This window comes from Ananas comosus, linkage group 14 (genome assembly GCF_001540865.1).
Source record: "Ananas comosus cultivar F153 linkage group 14, ASM154086v1, whole genome shotgun sequence".
Taxonomy (NCBI): domain Eukaryota; kingdom Viridiplantae; phylum Streptophyta; class Magnoliopsida; order Poales; family Bromeliaceae; genus Ananas; species Ananas comosus.
The window spans coordinates 5,457,098-5,480,598 of record NC_033634.1 but is presented as its reverse complement, the minus strand read 5'-3'; the positions used below and the strand labels follow the sequence as shown (position 1 = coordinate 5,480,598).

The 23,501-nt window shown below is 37.8% G+C and overlaps 2 protein-coding genes and 1 non-coding gene across 3 annotated transcripts; 1 reads left to right on the top strand and 2 right to left on the bottom strand.

The window, feature by feature from the left end:
- Positions 721-1,972, bottom strand: LOC109720645 (dirigent protein 25-like). The gene has a single exon (XM_020247886.1). The coding sequence runs from the start codon at positions 1,883-1,885 to the stop codon at positions 914-916; it is 972 nt and encodes a 323-aa protein (XP_020103475.1). The 5' UTR covers positions 1,886-1,972; the 3' UTR covers positions 721-913.
- On the top strand, positions 3,956-4,029 carry TRNAR-UCG. The gene has a single exon. It is a non-coding gene; the product is annotated as a tRNA-Arg (tRNA).
- LOC109720497 (60S ribosomal protein L35) lies at positions 16,901-20,065 on the bottom strand. The gene is made up of 4 exons (XM_020247652.1): positions 19,936-20,065; positions 19,728-19,863; positions 19,456-19,612; positions 16,901-17,219 (listed from the first exon to the last, which is right to left on the bottom strand). The coding sequence occupies exons 1-4, from the start codon at positions 19,937-19,939 to the stop codon at positions 17,145-17,147; spliced, it is 372 nt and encodes a 123-aa protein (XP_020103241.1). The 5' UTR covers positions 19,940-20,065; the 3' UTR covers positions 16,901-17,144.

Below are 23,501 nucleotides of genomic sequence, written 5' to 3'. Positions count from 1 at the left end.
TACTTTTATTATTTCAAGATTTTTATTTATATGTTAATGAGAACTCCGTTTTTCAAGAAAAATTTAACTATAATAATAACTTATCAGTTGTATTTTCTAAGACATTTAATGCATATACTCTTTATGCATTTTGAAAGAGGGGGTACTTTCATCATCTTTTTAAAAATTCGATCAGAATCTACAAAATCCAAAAATGCAGCCCACTTTTGCAAAATCTCAAAACTAATATATTTTTTTTATACAAATGGGTCATAGCAGAATACTAACAAAAATTAATAATAATAAAGAAATTGTAGCGAAACTATTTTGAATATATAATAAAAAAATTAAGAGATTTTAATTTTTTGTTAAGGTTATGGGTGTCAAACGGCCGAGTGGCCTGTGGGCCGGCCTGGCCCTGCAAAGTTGTGAGCCGTGCTAGGCCATAGCCTTTCGGCCCGTGGCTTGACACGACCTGGCCCGCATCAAAGTCAAGGCCGGATGTGGCCCGGGACGGCCCATTCCATTTAAAACTAAGCCTTAATACGGGGCGACCTTTTTCTTTAATTTTTTCCTTTTTTCTAATATAGATTTTTTAAAAAAAAAATTTATTTTTCAAAATTAATTTAAATTATCTAAATTTTAAATAATTTTTTTTTAAATTCATTTAAAACTTATTTGTTTAATAAAAAAATTATATACATACAGAAGGCAAATAAAAAAAAAAAAGTTACTAGGGCATAAAAGTAAATTTAACACTGAGAATTCCACATAAAATAAATTACAATCACCCTTTTCCACGATCACTTAAACATTCAAACCCACAAAAAAAAAAAAAAAAGGAAAAAAGAAAAAACCCACACAAATCAAAGACACAAATTAACCCGCATACGAACACCACGCACGAGTCCGCATAGAAATCCTCCAATACTAGCTAGTACGCGGAGAGATACACCGTGAACTGGAGCACCGACTCGACCCCGTCGGTCTCGTGCGCCGCTGCGGGCGTCCGCACGACCGCGACCTTCGCGAACCCCTTGGCGCCCGCATACTTCCCGGTCCCGCCCACCACCGCGAGGTACGACTCCGACTCCGCCGTGCGGTGCACCCCGAAGAGGCTTATCGAGTCCGCATAATCCCCCGCCGTTAGCATCGCCGTTAGCGCTACCGTTTGGCTCGTCCCCTCCTCCGAGCTCGCCACGTAAAACCCCTGCGCCTTTCCCACCACCCCCGAGCCCAGCTCGGGCCCCTCCGTTAACTCGTCGTCCATCACCGTTAGCGTCCCGAACAGGAGCTTCTGCAGGGACGTGCCCTCGGGGAGGTTTCCCCCCGCGAAGAACGGGAGCCCGTTGGCGACGCCATTACCGTTACCGTTACCGTTAGTTTGGGTGACGGCGTTGGTGGTCCCGCCGAGGCCGGTGAGGAAGGGGAGGTTGTTGTTGTCGACGGCGCCGTTCCCGGCGCCGCCGCTGACCGAGACCCCGCCGTTGAACGGGAGCACGGCGCCGTTGGGGCGCGCGAAGGGGAGCTGGCCGTTGACCGCCGTGTTGTCGACGATCCCGGAGACGATGCGCGCCGACGGGTTCGCGCCCCCCAGCACGTCGTGCATGAAGAAGCTGATTGGGGGCTGCTCCGACGCCGACGCCGACGCGGCGGCGTCATCTGCCACGTCGGACGACGAAGTGGAGGGGGCAGCCGCAGCACCGGCGGCGGATGCCGACGTGGCAGAGTCCTCCGCCATGTCGGATGGCGACGTGGAGGGGGCGGCTGAGGCATCGACGGAGACGGGAACCGGGGGACCGGTTTTACGAGCGGATGCGTTCGCGGTCGCGGCGACGGCGGCGGCGAGAGTAAGGAGGAGGAGGAGGAGGAGAGTGAAGAGAGGGGTTGGTTTGAGGGTTTCCATTGGGAAAGTTTATTATATATATGAAGGTGTGAGTATATATAAGCGTTTGGCTTTGCGTGCGCGTGTGTGTAGTAAGCTTAATTTTGGGTGTGGTACAAAGCTTTGTTTTAGAGAGCGTGTGTTGTATATATGGGAAGCTAGGGATCGTATATATATATACATGCATGCATGGGGTGATGAGGTGGAGTTGGAGTGGTTTAAGTGTTTTAGTTGTAGTGTGTTTCAATTGTGGGTGGAGTTTTACAATAATTTAGACCTACTCCATTGGAATTAAAGAAGAAAAGGAGAGAGAGAGAGAGAGAGAGAGAGAGAGAGAGAGAGAGAGCGCAATCTAGGTTTTTTGTTGTATTTGGTCAAGCTATAATACTACTAGTTTCCAAACTATTGCTGAGATTTTACTTGGATTTGTAAACTTTGATTAATTTGTTTCAGTGGGCGCTTAAACTTTTAGATGTTCCAAGCTTAGCACCATGATTAGCTTCTGTTTCCCACATTGGCCAAAAATCTAAATTAATTAATTAATTAACATGCCAATTTTTAGTGTTAATTTCTAGCCTCGTATCAACATGCCAATTTTTAGTGTTTCTAGCTAGCCTCATATATATCATCCATCCAAGGAACAAACATTTATGTATATACTCCGATACGGAAAAAAGGTTAAAACCTCTAATTAAACTTTAAGCAATTTTTAGATGGATCCTCTATTTTTTTTAATTTAATTTACACCCTCTCTACTTACTAACGGTCGGATCGACTTAGTTTATTCTGTTAGTAATTTTGATAATTTTGTTAGAATCAAAACAAACACCCTCTGGAGATCGATTCACGTGAGCAAAAATTGCTTTAGTGAAAAAAAAAAAAGTTACATGCATATTTCGTTAAGTGTTTGATTCCAATAGAATCTCCAAAATTACCAGTAGATGGAGTTCAATCAAATGACTGGTAAATAGAGAAAGTGCAAATCATACCAAAAAAAAAAAAAAGGGGTCAATTTCAAAATTGAATAATTAATAATAATAATAAAACGCAGAGAATAGAGAAATAAATGGAGGAACAATCCAAGATCGGGCATTTCACATTAAAAATTTAAAACACTAATTTTAACTCTAATTCATGCATTATATAGGAATTTCAGACTTGAAATTTAATTTTACTTCAAAAATTAATCAGGACGGGGTGCTTCAAAAGTGAAACTCAACTGAAATTTGAGAACTAGTATCATAATTGGTGCCCAATTTGTTATTTTGACACATTATCTGTGAAATTGCACCACAAGAGCTTAAGAAAATACTATGGTATATAAAGCATGGATATATATGGCTAGCTGTTGTGTATTAACTATTAAGCAACTGAAAGTTTGTTATTTTCCTCCAAATTCGGCAACGACGCACCTGGAATGCCGAATATGAAAAAGCATTGAGTTGCCTTTACAGAGTCGGCGACGAAACAAGTAAGAGTGACGACTCGTACTCAAAGAACGAGCTAATTTCGGTGACGAAATACTCTAATCTGCTGGCTTCAAGGAAATTGACCTGAGACGAAAGGCGAAATTACAGAAAATATCCTTATAAATTTTTGCTTTTTGTCTTTGTTTTTTTTCTGACTCTTACGAAGCTACACTTTGGGCTCTTAAAATTTCAGAAATATTTTAGGGGTACGGTATTAATGTGGTGAAGATAAAATAAAAAACATAGCCCTTACTTCTTCTATAAATAAAAAAAAAAAATTTTAATATATTTCTATCATTTTGAGTACAAATTATAAAACAATTGAAACCCACCTGAAATGTAAATTAATTAGGATGTTACACGCTTGCGGCATTTTTTGAGAGAGGTAGCATGTCATACGCTTCGTTTAAACTTTAACTGAAAATGTGAATTAATTAGGATTCGAACTTGGGACTTCGGATACCAATCATTAAATCCTTTGCTTCTTGCGGCAGGGACGGTCGGTTAATAACTTGAAATATTAAGAAAGAGAATAAAATGTAGATTTTAAAAAAACAGATATGTAGACTAGGGTTTCCTATAATTTATTCTATATCGAAAACTTAGTGAAAACCAACAACATGACCGCATAGCGCAGTGGATTAGCGCGTCTGACTTCGGATCAGAAGGTCGTGGGTTCGACTCCCACTGTGGTCGCAGCATCTTCTTATTAGGCTTTTTTGACCATTTTTAACTACATTGTCTTCTTAACGATGAAAAAAATATATATATGATAATAACTAAATTGAATTCTTCACAATGTTGATTATTTTCTTTAATATAATATCAATCATTCTCTCCTTGAAAATTGTTTGTTTATAAGAGAAATCTATCCATTTTAATTAAAAGAAATGTTATCTATACACCGAAAAAGTTGGGATAAATCACACACTTCACTAGTCATCTAAAAATTTATATACTTTTTTCGATTTTTAGTATTAAAAAAGTAGAGGTGTTATAAAACTAGTGTATTAATATGGACTAGTGTTGAACCCGCATTTCGCTGCGGATAGTTTAAACGCTAATATTTTGATGTGAATTTTAATATGGTTTTGATGCTAATATTTTGATATGAATGTTAATATATAATTACGAAAAAGGAGAAAAGGAAGAAAATAAAAATATCAACACATATTTATGTAAGAGGATGTAAAAGAATAGTAGTCAAGATTGATTTGCCATACAAAATAAAATAGAATGACAACAAAATATATAATTATGAATTATGCAAACATATATTTAGCTTGATTGATTACTATTCTTTTACATCCTCTTACATAAATATGTGTTGATATTTTTATTTTCTTCCTTTTCTCCTTTTTCGTAATTATATATTAACATTCATATCAAANAAAAGAATAGTAGTCAAGATTGATTTGCCATACAAAATAAAATAGAATGACAACAAAATATATAATTATGAATTATGCAAACATATATTTAGCTTGATTGATTACTAATTATTTTAATATATATATATATATATAAGTAATTTGGATTGATAACAAAATATATAATTATATAATATGCAAACATATATTTAGTTTGAATAGCTACTAATTATTTTAATATAGATATATATAAGTTAGAAGCAGTATACAATATGGAATGCCTGCAAGAAGTGTACAACACACCATATACATTGTCACCCGAAAATACGACAGTAAGATGCTTCCAACCGAAAAAACTAATTTTTTCACTTCCGCATTAAGATGTATTGGTTAAATATAACTTAAATAATATATGAAAATAAGAAGGGATGACAATAGGTGAAAAACAATACAATCACTCCTACATTCGACATTAATTGACACAAACTTATTTTTAAAATTAAAACATAAAATAATATAACACTAATCATAGTTTAGAAATAGAGTAATAACTAACTAATAAACTTCATATAGAACACATTTTTAATATGATAAACGTAAGAAATCAGCAGCATTAATTGTCATTTCACTTGTCTTCATTTAGTGAAGCTTTATCAAATGTGCAAATCAGTTTGAAGCATTTAAAACAAATTATCTTATATATAAACAATGTCATTACATATGAAAATAAATCAACACTAGACATTACATAAGGCGACGTCTTTTTTTAGGTTGAATTTCATCTAAGTCAGCAGTAGATTGTACAGAGCTATTTTAACAAAATTATATAAAAATTAGAAGAAGTTATACAAAATTACTATAACTATAAAATATATAGAAGTTAAAATTAGAATAAATTATACAAAATTACTATAATTATAAAATATATAGAAGTTATAGTTTTATTTCTTTGATGAAATCATGGCTCCTGGTGATGCCTCTTCAAATAAGTCTTCACGAATTTATTTGTTGGTAGCAGATGAATCAAGTTGCTCTTCACATTCAACAAATAAATTTTTGTTGCAAGGGTCTTCCCTCTCATGTCCAAATTTTGAGTAAAAATTTTTAACATTTTAAAAGAAGGGAGACTTGACCTAAATTTCGGTGTGTCGGGTACAACTTGCAAGATGTGATTGTCACCAATAATTATTTTTACTAAAGGGAGAAGAGTAAATTTATTTAAACCAAGTAAAATGGCTAGATTCTGATCCGGAGAACAAACCAAATCTTGTGCAAACTTTCCGAAGATAGTAAAATTATACAATATTATTTTCAACAATAGTATTTAATCTATACCTATTTTCAGTAAATACGTTAAACAATATTAATTTTTGTGGAACAAAATTACTCAATATTTTGAAAGTAAATTAAAAAATATTATCAAGAAAAATAAGAACCATGGAATGGGAGTTTGATCATTTTTACCACAATTGAAGCAGCAAAAAGTATAACCAACTTTAGGCAGTTTTGCACACCACCAGTAGAGAGAACAATTCAGTAATTAGAGCAACTATGAGTAAACTTCAACAGCTAATAAAGCAAGGGAAGAATAATACAGTAAGTAAAGCAAAAGCATGAGTAAAGTTGAATAGCTAATATTAGGCCAACACCCTTTTTTCCCCAAATGCATGTAAGATTATAATTTGAGACAAATTTGAGCAACAATAGATGGAATCCTAGCTGAGTTGTCGTTTTATTACAATTCAGCATGCAAATATATACCTATTCTTCTTTTGGCAATATCATAGCCCGAAAATCACAGCATGAGAAGGCAGAGTTATAGAAGCAAAACAAGTGCACGGTAAAAACCACAAAAATATTAGTAGAAAATATAACTTTAAGCAAGGAAATAGGTTGCATACTATCAATGGACACACCAAGCATAAATTTACATTGAACTGAATATTCCAGAGGTTTTGGAGAAGGCACTAACCCATAACTTAAATATTAAAAGAAAAAGTCAAAGATTGGAAAATATAATAGAATATACGAAATTTGAAAGCCAAAAACTGCAGTAGGTACAACAATCAAAATACAACTTTAAACAGACCACCACATAGTTTTAAGCCAAAATATAAATCTGAAATGAGTGGCGAATAATTTTGGAAAGGACAACACAAAAATCATATGTGCATGCATGATCAGGCACAAAATGAGCAGCAGCAAAACATGTCACTTTCCTTTGAACGTTCGACAATTAATCCAAGGGAGCCGATGTACCATTTAATGGATCAGTTTATGTAATAGGTGGAACGGGAACCAAGCGATTAATTACAGCATGGCACTCTTCAATGGCACGGGATATCTGTACCCGCTCGGTCACGAACTCATTTATTTGTACAAGAGTAGTGACATAACAATCCTTCACAAAGTTATACTCATGAACCAAGTTGTTGTACTGTGCAAATAACACAACATACTCTATAGCTAGATGATCATATAGATTTTTATAAAAGATACTATCATCGTAATTAACATCTTTAACTTGCAAATCAAATTCTTCCACCATGCTCTTAATAGTAAGGTGAGCAGCATCGTGTTCAGCTGCAACAGATGTGGAGGATTGCGACCCCCCAACATCGTACAATTTTAACTATAGATTCATTCTGTGGAATCGGAAGATCTATATATGCGAGGTAAGTACCTTTTGCAGCGGGGCTCACAACACACTGCGGTGTTTTCATATGTAGCTGCTCATAAATCTCACACAACAATCAAAGAAAAGAAAGTTGGACTGTCGACATAGAAGAAACTGCAAAAGAAAAAGGCTGAAAAAAAAGAGAGGGAAGGGGAGGAAAATGAGAAGTCATTAAAAGTATAGAGATCAGAGTGAAAAAATATTTAGTAAAAATTATAAGATAAGAAAAGGCAAAGACAGGTTGGCCAATTTATTTCGTAACATTAAATATTAATTAAATATGGAGATAAAAGATGCAGCTATAAGAAAATAATCGAAACAAAATATTGGTAAACAAAGAAGTTTTGGTAGGAAGGAAGAAAAAAGAGAATGCAGGAAAATTAAGAAGACGTGGCAGCATCTTTTTAAAGAAAAGTATCACTAACTTTATACAATGGAAGTCTCATGTAGTAGGTTTGATCCATTATTGAAAGTAGGGAAGCATATATATCAAAGTAAGAAACAACAACATCTATCTAAACAAAAAATAACAGAATAAAATAATCTATAAGGCTCAGATAATGTAGGCAAATAATTTATGTCATGTAAAGACGCATGCAGCAGGGTTGTTCTTTTGCTGAAAATAAGAAAGCACAGCCCATACAGTTAGGGATGATATACAGTTGTGTACATCACTGCTGATTAATTAAACAGTAGCAAGTGGTTGCCTTTGAGAAGGCCCTCTATACTACTCTCTGTTCCCTGGCAACTTCTATTTTGGGCTTTCTTGCCTATCATCACTGCCTAAAAAATTAGGCAGAACCTAAAGCGGCAGTATAGAAAGAAAAAAAAAAAAAACATTGCAAATCTTTAGAGAACTAAACAACATATGCAAGAGTAAACATTAAAGAATTAGAAGAGCTAAGAACAGTTGGAAGAAAGGCAAATTTCCAATATCGATAATTGAGAGCTCAAAAATTAATAAAATAAAGAAAAAATAATTCAGCATAGTGAGAACAATTGAAGCTGAAACATTAAACTGTAAAGAAAATAAGAAAGTAAAAGATTCAACCAGGAGAAAGTAATTGAAATGAAAACATGGATAATAAAGGAAGCCAAAAAATAATGTAAAAAGTACTGCTGAAAATTGGGATAAAGAAAAGCCTATGGAAAGAAAATAAGAAAATGTAGCAGCATAAGTAATCTGTAAGGCTCAGGTAATATAGGCAAATAGTTTATGCTATGAAAAAAGGCATGCGATAGGATTGATCCATCAGTGAAAGAACCACCCCCAAGCCCAGTTTAAAAATAGTAAGTGGTTGCCTATGATAAGACCGCCCAAACTTCTATTCAATATTTTGCTTCCTTTATTTGTTCATGCCTGCCTATCATCATTGCCTATAAGACCGGCAAGAAATGAAAATAGTAAGTGGTTGGCTATAATAAGGTCGTCCAAAGTTCTATTCAATATTTTGCACCCTTTATGCATGCCTATCATCATTGCCTAGAAGACTGGTAAGAAATAAAACAGCAGTCATAAAAAAATGAGGCCTCAAATCTTTAGCGAAGCAAACAATAATGAAGAGAAAGTAGGAAGAGAAAAATCAAAGTGCGGAAAGTCAGCGCAAGTTCGAAAAGACAATAAAGCGAAAGTCATGCTAAGGAATACAGGAAGAAAGAACAAAAAAATCACAGTTAGAATTAAAAATTTACAATTAGTAGAGTTTAACAGAAACCAAACAATAAGAATCATAAAAATCAGTAAAAATGGCCTATAAAGTGAAGTCCTGTCACGCCCCGGGATCCCTTTCAGTTTAAAAGATAGCGGAAAAGCGTCTGAAATTTTTTTTTTTTTTTTTTGAAAACTTGACCCCAGAGTATGCCAGATCCGCCACAAATACAGGAAATCCACTGTTCACACGGACAGAGTCTCCCCTGTATTTGCACGGCGTCGCACGAGTACAAGAGTACAGCAGGATACAACCACCACTAGATGAATATAAAGATAACTATACATTCATACATTCACCATTCACATCACAGTTTTACATTCAATGTTTAAACAGAAATCCACGAAAAATCCTTTTGAAAACTGTGTCCTACACGGAAACCTTTATTCGTTAAAAACGCTACCACGAGGGGTAGAAAACCTTTTACTTTACAAAATCCAGAAATCCGTTTATTACATTCACGAAAATCCACATTTTCAAATGTAAATGAATACTGAACCATATAAGCTAACTATCAACAGAAATAATAAGGGTAATAACTAAACCGAAATAACCTGGGTCGGAGGCTCTATCGACCGCTACGTATCTCACGTCTCGTCTCAACCCTCACCGCCCGCGATACCTGAAAAAATGGTGGGGGAGGTGAGAACACGTAAACATGTCTCCCCTCCCAGTAGGTACCGCAAGCCGAAGAAGGCGAGGAGTACTCACCGGATCAGGAAGAGATAAACAACAGTATGGGTAAGTAAATACAGTAGCAACGATAATGAACGAATGAGATATATATATATATAAATGAAAGCACAACTACCGCTACTGTAATGTACAGCTACAAGCATACAAGGATATCAAAACTATAGTAGCAAGACACTGTAAAGAAAGAACTAGAAGTATATATGCAACAACCACTACTATAGCTATATGCGTCAACCGGACGAGAAGTCCAAAAGTACCCAATCTATACCGCCGTGTCGGTCTAAGGACCTCAGGCAAAAGCCACTGCCTGCTCACACCTGGCATGTAACCCTAGCACAAAGAGAACACCGCTGGGCTCACGGGTCGGATGTACGACCACTTTTCCGGAAAAGAACACCCTCCTGCGGGGGATCAACCCGCTGGTGTACGTGAAATGCACTCGAGCTGTGGCGATCAATGCGGATATGATCAATAGCCAACCGTCGACAATCAGCCGACAATCACTGCCCCTCTGGGCAAACCAACCAATAGGTCATCAAACTATAAAGAAGCACACAAACCGACCACTCAGGTCAACTAGGATGGAACGACTCTACATCCTCTCAACTGTATGCAAGTACTGACTGATTAAGTCAACTGGGATGGAACAACTCAACATCCTACCAAAAATATGTAGATACTGATCAATAGGTCAACTACTGTATATATGCAAGAATCGATCAACAAGTCATCTGAGTATATAATCTAGAACTACCGTCGGCCATAGCCGACAATCCTACCCCTCAGGGTACACCGACCTCAAAGGTCATCAAACGACAGAAGTTAAGGAACCGACCGACCAGGTCACCGATCTCACAAGAAATCACGAAACCGCTCTACTCTAAACATGAAACTGGATATGCAGAATAGCTAAGTAGAGCAACAAAGAAACATGGTGTAGCTATTCTACCCCTACTAAATATAAAGAGAACAACCGAGTAGAGAGTAACCGAAACAACATGGTGCTAGGCTCAACACTATATATCAAGATGTATATATGCTAGATAATAATGAAAGAGTAAAGGTAAGAAACCATCACCGAGCGTGCACCACTGTACCGACGTCGGATCGAAGTACCCACCTGTACAACTGTCGCGTCTGTCTCCTCACTGCAAAAGAACGTCAACCGGACCTAAGAAGGGTCCACTGGGTTAGTGTCTAACCCACAACTAAGAAACCCTAAAGGCATAACCCACAACAATCCCACAAACAATTTCACGAGAATCGGTTTTCCAAAACCGATTACCGAACAAACCGGAAGTCCCGAAAACCGCACCGGAACTTCACCGTCGCTCACCCGTCGTTTCCAAACCCACGAAACGACGCGGGTGACCAGCCAACAAGGCTCAGCGACGAAACAAATGATCCCCAAGTACCGTCGGAAGAATTCCGAATCGAAAACGCGTTCTATCGGCGGATTTCGCCGAAAAACGCTCCGAAAATGCATTTTCGATCTTCGCAAGGGTCCGGGGCCTTGGACAATCAGTCCAGAGGTTACCCATAGCTCACCCATGCTGCCAACAGCAGCCACGACGGATCAAATTGCATAAAAGCCCTCCCGATTCCAAGAAATCACATTATTTCATGTGTTTTTCGGGCTTTTATGGTCTGTCTATGCAAACCAGAGGTCACTAAGCCAAACCGAGACACCTACTGACAGGTCTCGGCATGCCGGAGGCCGTGCTCACCTTTCAGAGCAATTCCGGCCACTGTGGGAAGCGCACGAACGACACGAAGTTCAGCCACGTAGCGCGCACAGCGCCTAAATCACATCTAACACGCAAACCGGGGAACCGTTGACCCTGACGGAGGTGAGAACGATGCTCAGCACGGAGTAACGATGATCGTGCTCACTTCCACTGTCATCGGGGTACCTTCGGATCGCCCGAAAGGTGACCGGAACCCTAAACTACAGTGCTGGAACTTAAAACAGTAGCATACCGGAGTGCAGGGAGCTAGGGTTGGCCGCCGGCGGCCGGAAGGCGGGCGCTCCAGCCGGGGAAGGGTGCGGCACGTCGGAGGGGTCCGGGGTAAGTACTGGCCGGCGACGGGTGGTTGCCGGTGGCGCGGCGGAGGAGATCCATTCCTCGACTTGCTCTCGGGTTCATGGGTTCCCGGCGGCGCGGCGGCGGCCGGAGGATCACGGGACGGCGACGACCCGTCGCCGGAGGTCGAGGGGGAGCCTAAGCGCGTGATGATGGGCGGCGGCGGCGCTTGGAAGCCGAGGGGACTCAGCCATGGCCCGCACGGGTCTGGGCGGCCGCAGTAGCTTCGGGTGGCGGCCGACGGTGGTCGGGGATGGCCGGGGACGCGCGCCGGAGGTCGCCGGAGGCTGAGGGATGACGGCGCTGCCGATCTGGAGTGGCGGCGGCTCGCGGATGCCGAGGTCTCCCATGCTCTGTCTGGGTGACCGCGGCTGGCCGCAGGGAGCGAGGCGGCGCCGGCGGTGCGTGCTGGCGGCGACGGCCGGCGGGGACGGCGCCGGGGAGTTCCAGGAGGGTGGCGCTTCCGATCCCGAGCGGCAGCAGGGCTTGGAGAAGGAGATCCCGCTACCTCGGCCAGATCTACTCAGGTTTGGCCGCAACTAGCCAGAGCGGCGGCGACGGCGCTCGGGGGCGGCGGCGACGGCGCCGGAGGTCGAGCCACGGCCGAGGAAGAGGGTCCCAAGGCGTGTGGGTGATTCCCTGAGGTTTTCGACTAAGTTGGTGAAGGCAAGATGGAGAGAAGAGGTGAGAGTAAGATCGGGGTGGCTCTTCCGGCGGCCGGGGTTGCTCGTCGGCGGCCGGGGCCTGCGCACGAGCAGGGCAGTGATGCTCTGAGGTCGGCTAGGGCTAACTGGGGTAGCAAGGCAGCTAGGTCTAGGGTTTTCCATGCATGAAACCCTAGGTACACTATATATACCAAAAGTTACTTTGCACCAAAGTCCTCCAAAACTGAATATTTACTGCCCAGTCCCTCACAATGCGTGTATTACGCGTGTACGCACCTCGATAATCAATCTCACGCGATTCAGTACATAAAATATTAGATCTTTTCGCGATTTAACCGTTTTGCCAATTTGACCTCTCAGCGATAACTTTGCAATTACCGGAGATCCGTCCGTCGGATTTTCGATCCGACAGCACCATTGCGTTCGGCACGACGGGTGCATCGAATCTAGCATTTCGTTTCGTCCAATTTGACCCCCGATTCACGACGAAATCCGTCCGCTCTCCAATTTCAAAAGCCACACACATATATCGATGTGTAATCCCGCTAAATCCTTTAATTCAAATTCAAATTTGAATCTCCTACCACTAGTAGGTACAAGTAACATCCCTCACCTTACTCTAGGTCACATACACAGATCACGAGGGGTGTCAAAACGCAAGAATAGCGAAGAACGAAAACCCTCTTTTTGATAAAACTCCTTTTTCTCAAAAACCGTGCATCGAATCTGAAATCCATCAGTGCCATTGGTTCCAGAATAGCTGATCCGGTCGAAACGAGCTATTGGACCGCTATGAACGGAGTCCGATACGCGCCGAAAGCCAACTCTACTCCGTGGCTTCACCGGAAAACCGGAGTTACTATTCACTTAAGTGAAAACTAATAATCGCGTAACTTCTCCGTTTTAGCTCATTTTCTCCTGAAACTTGACGAGTGCTAATGTAATTAAATTACACACATAAACATCGTCAACAGAGAGTTTAGTTGCACTGTAAGAATCTCAGTCCTTATAAGTCCATGTTGGCTTAGAATGAATAAACCTTGCTGCAAATAGCTCGGAGGAAACCACACTGGCCTAGAATGGAATCTTATAGGCACCTAAGAAATAATGACAATACTTTATACTTTAGTACTTCAGTTCTCCGAATATTTAGCCAGCTTTTAATCAATACGAAAATTAAAAGCGGAGCAGAAGGAACCAAAGAAGATCAACCTTTGTGAGTATGCGGTAAAGTAGAAGCTAATGTAGGGACCTACAAAACAGTATAACCATTAGCAGGATAAAGAGAGAGTAATTGCAATATTAATGTAGAAAAGTTTTGAAGTCATAAGAATATACTGTTCTTGGTTTGAGGAGAATATTGTACCATGCAGTAAGTAATAAAGTGAGCTATTTATAATATATCTCAGCCAAGTTTTCGACTCTCACAAAAGTAAAAGAGGAAAGACAACAATGCTAAGAACAGGGAAATTGTCTAGAAGATCTTAAAATGATTTAGAAGATTTTTCCTCAATAGAAGAATCCATATAAATCCATATAAAATATAAAATAAGAGAGTAAGATAGTAAAAAAAATTCAACAAAAATAAGTGGAAATCTTTTGAAACTCTAAGCAGATCTATAAAGAAACTCTCAAAACCCTAGAAATAGGCTAGGTTTAGGTGCAGGGGCAATCCATATAAAATAAGAGCAACATAGTGAAAAAGAAATCGAACAAAAATGAGTAAAAATCTTTTGAAACTCTCAATAGATCTGTGAAGAAACTCTCAAAACTTTAGAAATAGGCTAGGTTTAGGTCTAGGAGCAGCTGGATGCATCCCATCTGTGTTAGCAATGGAGCGAGAGATAGGAAAAGGAGAGAGTAAGTGCAACGACCCGACCCACTAGCAATAATAACTCGTTGGGCCCAAACAACCGGCCCAAAATGCTTAAGCCTAGTTATTATTACTAGTGTGTAGGCCTCATATAAACCGATCGAGATCAGTATCCCATCCGATGTGGGACTATTGGAGCGTTACAAACTCCCCCTGTTTAGACCTTGACGTCCTCGTCTGGTCTAAGCCAGATCACAGACAGACAGACAGATCAGGACCAGAATTACCAGGCGATGTGAGATTCTAGAAGTGGCTCCTACGAGTTCAAGAGGTGGCTCCCACCAAACCGTTGGTGTAGCACTTTGTCCCGCATAGCACTTAGCTCTCACACTTTCGGCTGGTATTCAGCTCTGATACCAATTGCAACGACCCGACCCGCTAGCAACAATAACTCGTTAGACCCAAACCATTGGCCTAAAATGCTTAAGCCCAGTTATTATTACTAGCGTATAGGCCTCATATAAACCGATCGAAATCAGTATCCCACCCGATGTGGTACTATTGGGGGCGTTACAGTAAGAGATTAGGCAATGAACCCTCTAATACAGATTATCTAGATAGTTAGCCGGATAGGTTGCTCATTACGATGGCCACCATCCAATGGACGGGCTCATCCCATCCGCGATCGAATCGAGCGGCAGAGGGATCCAAAGAGGCATCGGAGTAGGGAAAAGAGAGCATATGAGATTGGGAAGAAGCGCCCAGATAGGTTGGTCATCATGACATCCAACACGATGGCCACCGTCCAATGGACGGGCTCATCCCATCCGCAATCGAATCGACCGACAAAGCAATCTAGAGAGGCCGCGGAGTAGGGGAGAGAGACCAGATGAGATTGGGAAGGAGCGCATGATATAGCTTACCTCGATAGGTAGGGGATAGGGCACTCATTAGGGAGGCATCAGAGGTTTAAGAGAGAAAGGTTATATTGTGGCATAGGCGAAGAAGAAAGAGAGAGATAGGGAGAATGCAGAGAAGCGCGTAAGAGAAGAGAGAAAGGGCGTGGAGAGAGGCTTCAGAAGAGGCGTACAGGGAGAAGAGATAAGGAAAAAGTAGGGCAACATAGGGAGGAAAGAGAGAGAGATAGGGAAAAGGGACAGAGGAACCTAGGGAGGAGAGACAGATAGATACCGACAAATAGAGAAAAACATGAAGGCGAGAAATACTTTCACGTGTATCTAAGAAAGCTCTCAAATATAAATACAAATATAGATCAAATATCAATATCAAACATGGAGACGAAAAATACCGCCACATGTATCGAAGAAACCACCAATTTATATATTTGTATGTATTCTCGGATATGTAGGGTGCACGTCTTATATCTACCCTAAATGTGCAAGTGGTGTTGCTTTTTGGTTAATGTTTCAATTATCTTCTTACAAAGTTTATGTTATTTTCAATGTTTTATGGTACAATTCTCGTGTATCTTAATTATTCCATTCAAACAAAAATTTTCATTAGTTTAAAGCTTCGTGCTATCATTTTTTAAATAGTTCCATGTATTTTGAATGCTTGAGAAATTAGTTGAACGCTTGTAAAACCATCCAAAATTTTATATAAAAAAGTTGATAGATTAAAGTGACTAACTCATCTTACAAAATCACTTAAATCAAATAAATTTTTTGATAAACTTATAAATTTGATAGTTCTCACAGAATAGATCTTTTTGTTTAATTTTAAAAGTTTCTTATGTTAATTGCCATATGTCAAACTCTCTTACCAAGTGGTAGTATTATTATTATTATTATTATTATTATATATATTAAATTTTGATAGCTCTCATAAAAGAGGGGAAAAAAAGAGAAAAATCTCTTTTGTTTAATTTTGAAAATATTACTTAAGTTGCATTTTGGACATTCAAATATAAAAACTGATGTGAAATACCAAACTATTTCCATAGAATTTTGAATCCTAATTCAAAAATCATTCTATATATATTTCTAAATTAAAATAGGAAACAAAAATTGATGTAACTTTTAATCGCAAGTAAATTAATTTATACTGCAAGGAAAATTGGGACACAAACTAGAAGTGCAGGAATTTTCTTTTTTTTTTTCTTTTTTAAGGTAAATTTGCGGAACTAGTTCCCAAACTTTCTCCAAAGTTCTATTTTGGTACTCACAATTTTTAATTTTGACGGTAGACTAGTACATCTGTACACCTGAATATTATAGCTTTATTGACTATTTGTTTAATCTTTATATATATTTTAAGTTTACTATCAATATAAAAAAATTCGACTATAGAATTACAAGTAGGAGACGATGAAAGGTCATTATATTTACAACATGTGAGCATCTATATGAACTATGTACAACCAATAACTTATTACTTCAAGATGATAAATACAAGAAAATTTTGTGGGAAGTTCAAAAACTAAATTAAAATCACATTAAAAAGTTTAATCCTTGGATATAGAAGTCCAAAGTTCGGGGACCGAAATGAATTTCCACTTTTGTAATGCGTGAGCAGTAACAAAATGTTTGAAGATTAATAAGGAATCTAGCACTTGCTGCAGAAGAAAGCTAGGATAAGCTTTATACTCCCACGGATCCAAGTCTGAAATCAGACCGATTACAGAAAATAACTACAGATATTGTGGAAATTAAACAAAATCGTACCAAATCACTCATTGAGAAGACAAAATTCATGAAAAACAGCAGAGTCGAAGATCAAAAATAAACAAAAAATTCGTCCAATAAGATGACAAGAAAGTTCACCCCATGTTTCTAATCTAGGCTTTGATTGCATATTTCCGCATGGGGAAGTATTTTTCTCTCTTCTTCTCCCTTTCTGTTTTCAATGACTCCTGTTCGATGAGGAAAAAAAACAAGATGTCATGCGGGTTCTAGAAAAGAACAAAGATTACAACCATCTACATATGATAAAAGAGCAACAAAGAGAACTCAACAAAATTCGTGAACAATGTCGCTTGAGAAAAGAAATTTCAAGAACATAATTCCTGAAAATAATTCCAGCCTCATAGTTATGATATTCAAGAATAAGCTTAAACTTTTAAACTTCTTGTATTCATTTCCATTTTCATAGCACTTGATAGTCAAACAAGACTTCTATAGAATCGGGGTAAAAAAGAATGGCTCCTTTATAGGGAACAAGGAACAATTCAAGCTAGGAAAAAAAGAAGAATTTGAACACGTTTAGAAAATTAACACAGTGCTTGGAGATGGAAGCAGGGAACATGAATTCAGGTAGCAACATATGGATCTATAATGCGTCCAAAAATATTGTGAAGTTGTGTAAAACTTTTATGAAGTGTTTTACCACATCACCGCTGTGTTTGGTCAAAGTTTTGATTCTTATAACAGGTACTACAGAACTGGTGAACCAAAAAGGTTTCCAATCAAGGCCATAAAGGTGGTTCCAGCTAAAGGCCCTTCTAACCTTAAGTAGAGCAAACTCAAGTGCTAAGGGTATGGGTCACCTGGCAAGTGGCAAAGGAAATATATGCCAGACCACCCAGAAATTTTGCACAGCAACGCTTAGTCACCCAAACTTAAAGAAGTTCAGCAAAACAAAAAAAAAAAGATGAACTTCTGATTCATTTCAATTAACCACCTGCCCCAATTTCCACGAAATTCCAACTAATTATAGTTCACATCTACCCTTTTCTTTTGAATGTTTACATGAATATAGGAATTATTTGATCATTATGTAACTTGCCAAGCATCAAGGGAAACGAATAAAATTTGGAGTCAGGTGGCTGATTGAAATGAATAAAAAATGCATGAAGTTTTTACTTTCCAAAGTTCAGTGGCTAAGTATAATCAGGTTAAAGCATAGAAGCGTCCAGCATTTCTTTCCCACGTATACGAAAATTAGGCAATTATATGTTACAAATTTCTAGACTTGTACCAAGAAAATGAAGGAAAAGAAAGACTCTAATGGTCAAAACGAACACCATTAATGATGACTCAGAGCCCGTTTAGCCCGCCATAGGTTGTAGTGTCGTTTGATGAAGTGTTCAATTAAAGTGTTCTATTAAGTAATGTTATATAAGAAGCTTTATATTGCAACCCTCCTAACAGCTTCTTCTTGCAAAAAAAATTAGAAGTTTTGAAGTAGCGCTTATTTCTTCTTCATCTTAAAGCAAAACCTTCAAGACTTGTTTGTTGCGTAAACTCTCTACTAGAAGTGACTACAGCTGAAAACAATGGTAAAGTCAAACAAGCCCTTAATAGTAATTCTAATTACGTTTTCTTTGTGAATTGCTGCATTCCAAGAAGAGGAGGAAATTTTTTCCCCCCCGAGAGTATCAATTTGAATGCAATGTTCAACACACAATACCCAACTTCATGTGCGACAGTATATACTAATATGCGAGGATGATAAAAACACATGTTTTCATCTTCACAATCTCTTTACCTTCAGATAATAAAGGTCTAAAAGAAAATGGCAAAAGCTTGGCTAGTGTCCTTATGACATGGAAACAATTATAATCGCCTAGTCTTAGTCATTCACTGTAGAAGAACTGTTCTACTGATATGTAAACTGTCTTAACAGTAGGACAACTTTTAACATAGCTAACGCCTGAAGCAATCTGAGACATCGAAAAGGCCCTAGGGAACCCCATAACCCTAAATCAAAAACCACTTACTAAGTTACTATACAACTTGTTTCTGTAATCATACGCGAATTCTTCTTTCTCAGGCCCTCAACCGAAAACTCCTCATTTGTCTTACTAAAATAGCGGCTTATACCATGCCCCTTGGAAAACCCTGTTTGAATATATGTTTATAACCATCTACGGTTGCCACCGAAGATAAAAGCTTAAGAACCTCTTAGATAAAAGCCAAGTGCTAAGTAATGCATAGAAGCAGAAACACAAAAACTATGATTTATGCATAAATCCATCATATAACCCAACCAAGGCTTCGAAACGACGAAAAAGTCCATCTTTTAACCTATAACAGAGGGTCAAACCAAATCCAACAAGAGTACTCATGTAATTAACGAAAGCTTAAGGCCTGATCATCCACAATACACAATTTGAACAAGAATCGAAGAGAAATGGGGAATAGGATGACCTGGTGCTTGGTGAGCTTGTGGCGGATGGCGTGGGTCTTCTTGGGGCGGAGATCGAGCGGCTGGTACTTCTTCTTCTTGTAGGCCTCCCTCAGCGCCGCCTTCTGCTTCTGCGAGATCACCGTCAAAACCCTCGCGATCGAAACCCTAACCACCTTGCTGAATCCCAAAACCCAAGCAACACCATGAGAGGGAGCGAAAGAGAGAGAGGAAACGATGCATATGGGGAGGGAGAGAGATCGCGGCATGAACGAGGGAGCGGAGAGGGGCTTACATCTTGGAGAGCTTGTTGGGGGCTCCTCCGGTGACCTTGGCGACGCGGAGGAGCGAGAGCTCGGCCTTGAGGTCCTTCAACTGCGTGAGGAGCTCCGCCTTCGTCTTCCCCCGGAGCTCGTGCACCTTGATCCTCGCTATTCACCATTGGAGGAGGTGTGAGAGGAAGCAAGAGAGAGAGAGAGAGAGAGAGAGAGAGAGAGAGATACCCATGGCGATGCGAAAACGGAGAAGTCGACGATGCGTGAGAGGGAGGAGGCGGAGTAGCAAAGAGGCGGCGTCGAGGTTGTCGGGTTTTTTTTACCTATTTTATATTTTTCGTGTGTGTGCATATATATATAGCGGGCTCCTAAAAACCCTAGCTTTTCTGGTGAGCTTGCGCTTGTGATGGGGATTTTAACGGGTCGGATTTAGTTCTGTTTTTGCACAAAACCGACATCAAAGCTGTGAATCAAAACCAAAATCAAAAACACAAATCCTACTTGCATACAAAAAAATTAACTATAAATTGTACGTTCTTCCATCTAATGACTCAGCTATTTTTAAAAACTTTTGTTACTATTGAGGTTAAAATGCACAATATTTCCTTCAATATATTACTTCTTGCACTATTAATTTAACAAATAAAAAATATACACTTAATATCCCTAAAAACTTAGGTTGCAAGCACTTAACCCCTTGGGGAATGTGACACCCCAATAGTCCCATATCGGATGGGAATGGGATTGTCATTGGGTTTATAAGAGACTTAGATACTAGTAATAATAACTCGACTTAAGCATTTTGGGCCGGTGTTTGGGCCCAACGAGTTATTGTTGCTAGTTGGCTGTGTCGTTACAGTTGGTATGGCTGTGTGTGATTGTGATTGGACTGACGAGGACATTAGGACCTTAACGGGGGGAGTCTGTTTGGACTGACGAGGACGTTTAGATACTAGTAATAATAACTGGACTTAAGCATTTTGGGCCGGTATTTGGGCCCAATACACTTAATCCCCATGGGAAGAAAAAAAAATGATAAAATAGATACATATTTGGTTATTGATAAAAATTTTTTAATCTTTTGAGGAGGGTCAAATGTAAATTTTTTATCTAGGAGGATAAAGTACTACATATGAAAAATTGAAAAATATTATATGCATTTTAGTCTAATTAAATAAAATGATCAATAAGATTACTATGGAAAAACTAGCCTTTGAATGGCAAATTATAAAATTTACATTCACTTTTGGGTATACCACTAACATTACTCAATTCAAAATAAAATTCAGGATTATCTGGTTTTGAAAAATAAAAAATTAGAATCCTTACTATTCAATTTTAAAAATTTAGTAGAATCCTTGCCGTTTGATTTTAAAAATTTAGTATTATAAATATATTCATCAAGAATCCGTACACCGTCAAAGCAAAACAACAAACTTAAATTTTGGCCTGGTTAAAAGCACAGTAAAGAAAAACCTTTCTGGAGTTTATTAACAGTAGTTTAGGTTAGAAAAAAAGGTTAATGATTTTATTTTTCAGCTATTTGGATACACTCTGCATAATACTACAGAATTTTCTGATAACTTTAAAATATTAGCTATTAGAGAATTCAAATTAAACAAAAAAAAAATTAGCTATTAAAGAGATCAGATTTTAAAAATTAGGTATTATATGGCTCCAAATTTTGAAATTCAGACCATTAACGATATATTTTAAATATGGAGCTCTAAATTCAAAAAAGAACCATATCATCAGACTAGTCATTATGGATTTTGAAATTTAGAAAAATAGCTGTTAGAAACTTTTAATTTCACTTAACTAGCCGTTAAAGCTCAAAGTTTAAAAAATTAGCCGTTAGAGAGCTCAAATTCAAAAAACTAGTTGTTGAAGACATTGTTATATTTCTTCCTAGCCTATCCAAGGTCTATTTAGAAATATTAAGAAGTGCTACAAAATCACAATTATTATTTCTTGTATCATCTTCTGTACATCACCACAACTATAAATTATGGATGATAATGAGTTAATATTTCTTCTTTCGAAATTTAAAAACGGGAAGGAATCAGTTCATGGACTTCATTCTTTCAACGATAAATAGTGGGAACATCGAAAGGGAGACATCACACATTTATTTTACCGATGCAGTGTACATTCAAAAAGTTCTTGAAGGCCATGAGAAACAATTCAGAAGGGAGTTCAAAATAAAAACTCATGTTCTCAAATTGCTAGTTAAATATTTGAAAGTAAAGGCTTTTTTTAGATACAAAATATGTGATTGTGGAGCAACGAGTAGCTATATTTTGATTTACCTTTTCTAAATGCAAATAATCGTACCGCACAAAAACGTTTTCAACATAGTAATAAAATAATGAGTCATCATCTTTAGTAGTATTATGGGCAATTACACAACTTATAGGTGATTTAAGTTAACGACCATTGACCATCACTCCATTGAGTATCAGATGTAATAATAAATATTACCTTTATTTTGAGGTAATAAAAATTTCTCACTTATTTTGATTTAATTTAATAACCATTGTAGATAAATAATTTTTTAAATTTTGCAATTAAAGTTATTATTTTTTCTATTGCAGAATTATATTAGTGTTATTAACCATACTTATATTCCCGCATCAATTGCAACGAGCTTATAGTTACTATATCATAATTAAAAACAAAAATTATCACAAAAATGTAATAACTGCATGTGATTTTAATCTTCATTTTATTTATGTGCTGGTTGGGAGAGTTCAGCATTAGATGCTTACAAAACATCTTAGATTATAATTTTATAGTTTCGTTTGAAAAATATTATCTCGTTGATGTGGGTTATGTTAACAAATCAAGCTTTATTGTTTTATATCGTAGTATATAATATCACCTAAAAGAGCAAGGTGTAGCCAGTGAAAAGCCAAATAATTATAAATAACTATTTAATCTTCATCATTTGCAACTTAGAAACCATTATTAGAGTTATAAAAATGTGTTTTTCCAATTTTGAAGGTAGCTACGTTTAATTCTATTGATTAGCAAACTAACATTATGATGGCTTATTGTATGTTGTATAATATCATTTAAAATCATAATGGCAGGGATGATTGGCTGAATGAATAATATTACAATAATCAGACGTCATGAAATAGTCGACATACTAAATTGTGATGAGGGCTATACTGACGATATTGAATGAATGAACAAGCAACATAAGGCAGGCCAATCTTAAGCATGCATAAAGAAATAGCAAACAAAGCATGGACTGATTACGTAGCTAGACAACAATTTAGGAGAAGTTAGAGACTATTGAATGTCAAATGAGGAGTTATATGATAATATTATATATAACTACAAGTTAAGAATTGAATGAAAAATATTATGTATGAATACAAATGACTTGTATTGCAATATTTTGTATGAAGGCAAATGAGATACATGTTAAATATTATGTATGACTAGTGAAGGTATCCGCATGTTGCGGCGGATCGATTTCGTAAACACAAAATATGAAATAAAACTAAAAAATAATAAAATAAAGTCAAATAGTAAAAAAATACAAATAAACAAAATTTAAGAAGAAACAACAGCTTCTACAGTAAAAACATAAGAATAAAAATACAAAAAGAATAAGAAGAAAGTATAAGAAAATTTTTATTTATAATAGCAGTAAAAGTTGAGAATTAAAATATCATATGTCTTATAGTTAGATTCAAAAATTATAAGTAATTAAAGTTTGATCACTAAAACATCACATGCCTCATAGTTTGAGAAAGAAAATATAACGTATTAAAATTCGAGGA

What these genes read in the sequence shown, in the direction of transcription:
- LOC109720645 (XM_020247886.1), bottom strand. Translation starts at nt 1,885, where the DNA reads ATGGAAACCCTCAAACCAACCCCTCTCTTCACTCTCCTCCTCCTCCTC.
- LOC109720497 (XM_020247652.1), bottom strand. An exon ending in CCCAACAAGCTCTCCAAGAT is followed by an intron (nt 19,613 to 19,727) that starts GTAAGCCCCTCT and finishes TTTGGGATTCAG; the next exon opens with CAAGGTGGTTAGGGTTTCGA. An exon ending in ACAAGCTCACCAAGCACCAG is followed by an intron (nt 17,220 to 19,455) that starts GTCATCCTATTC and finishes CTCATCGAACAG; the next exon opens with GAGTCATTGAAAACAGAAAG.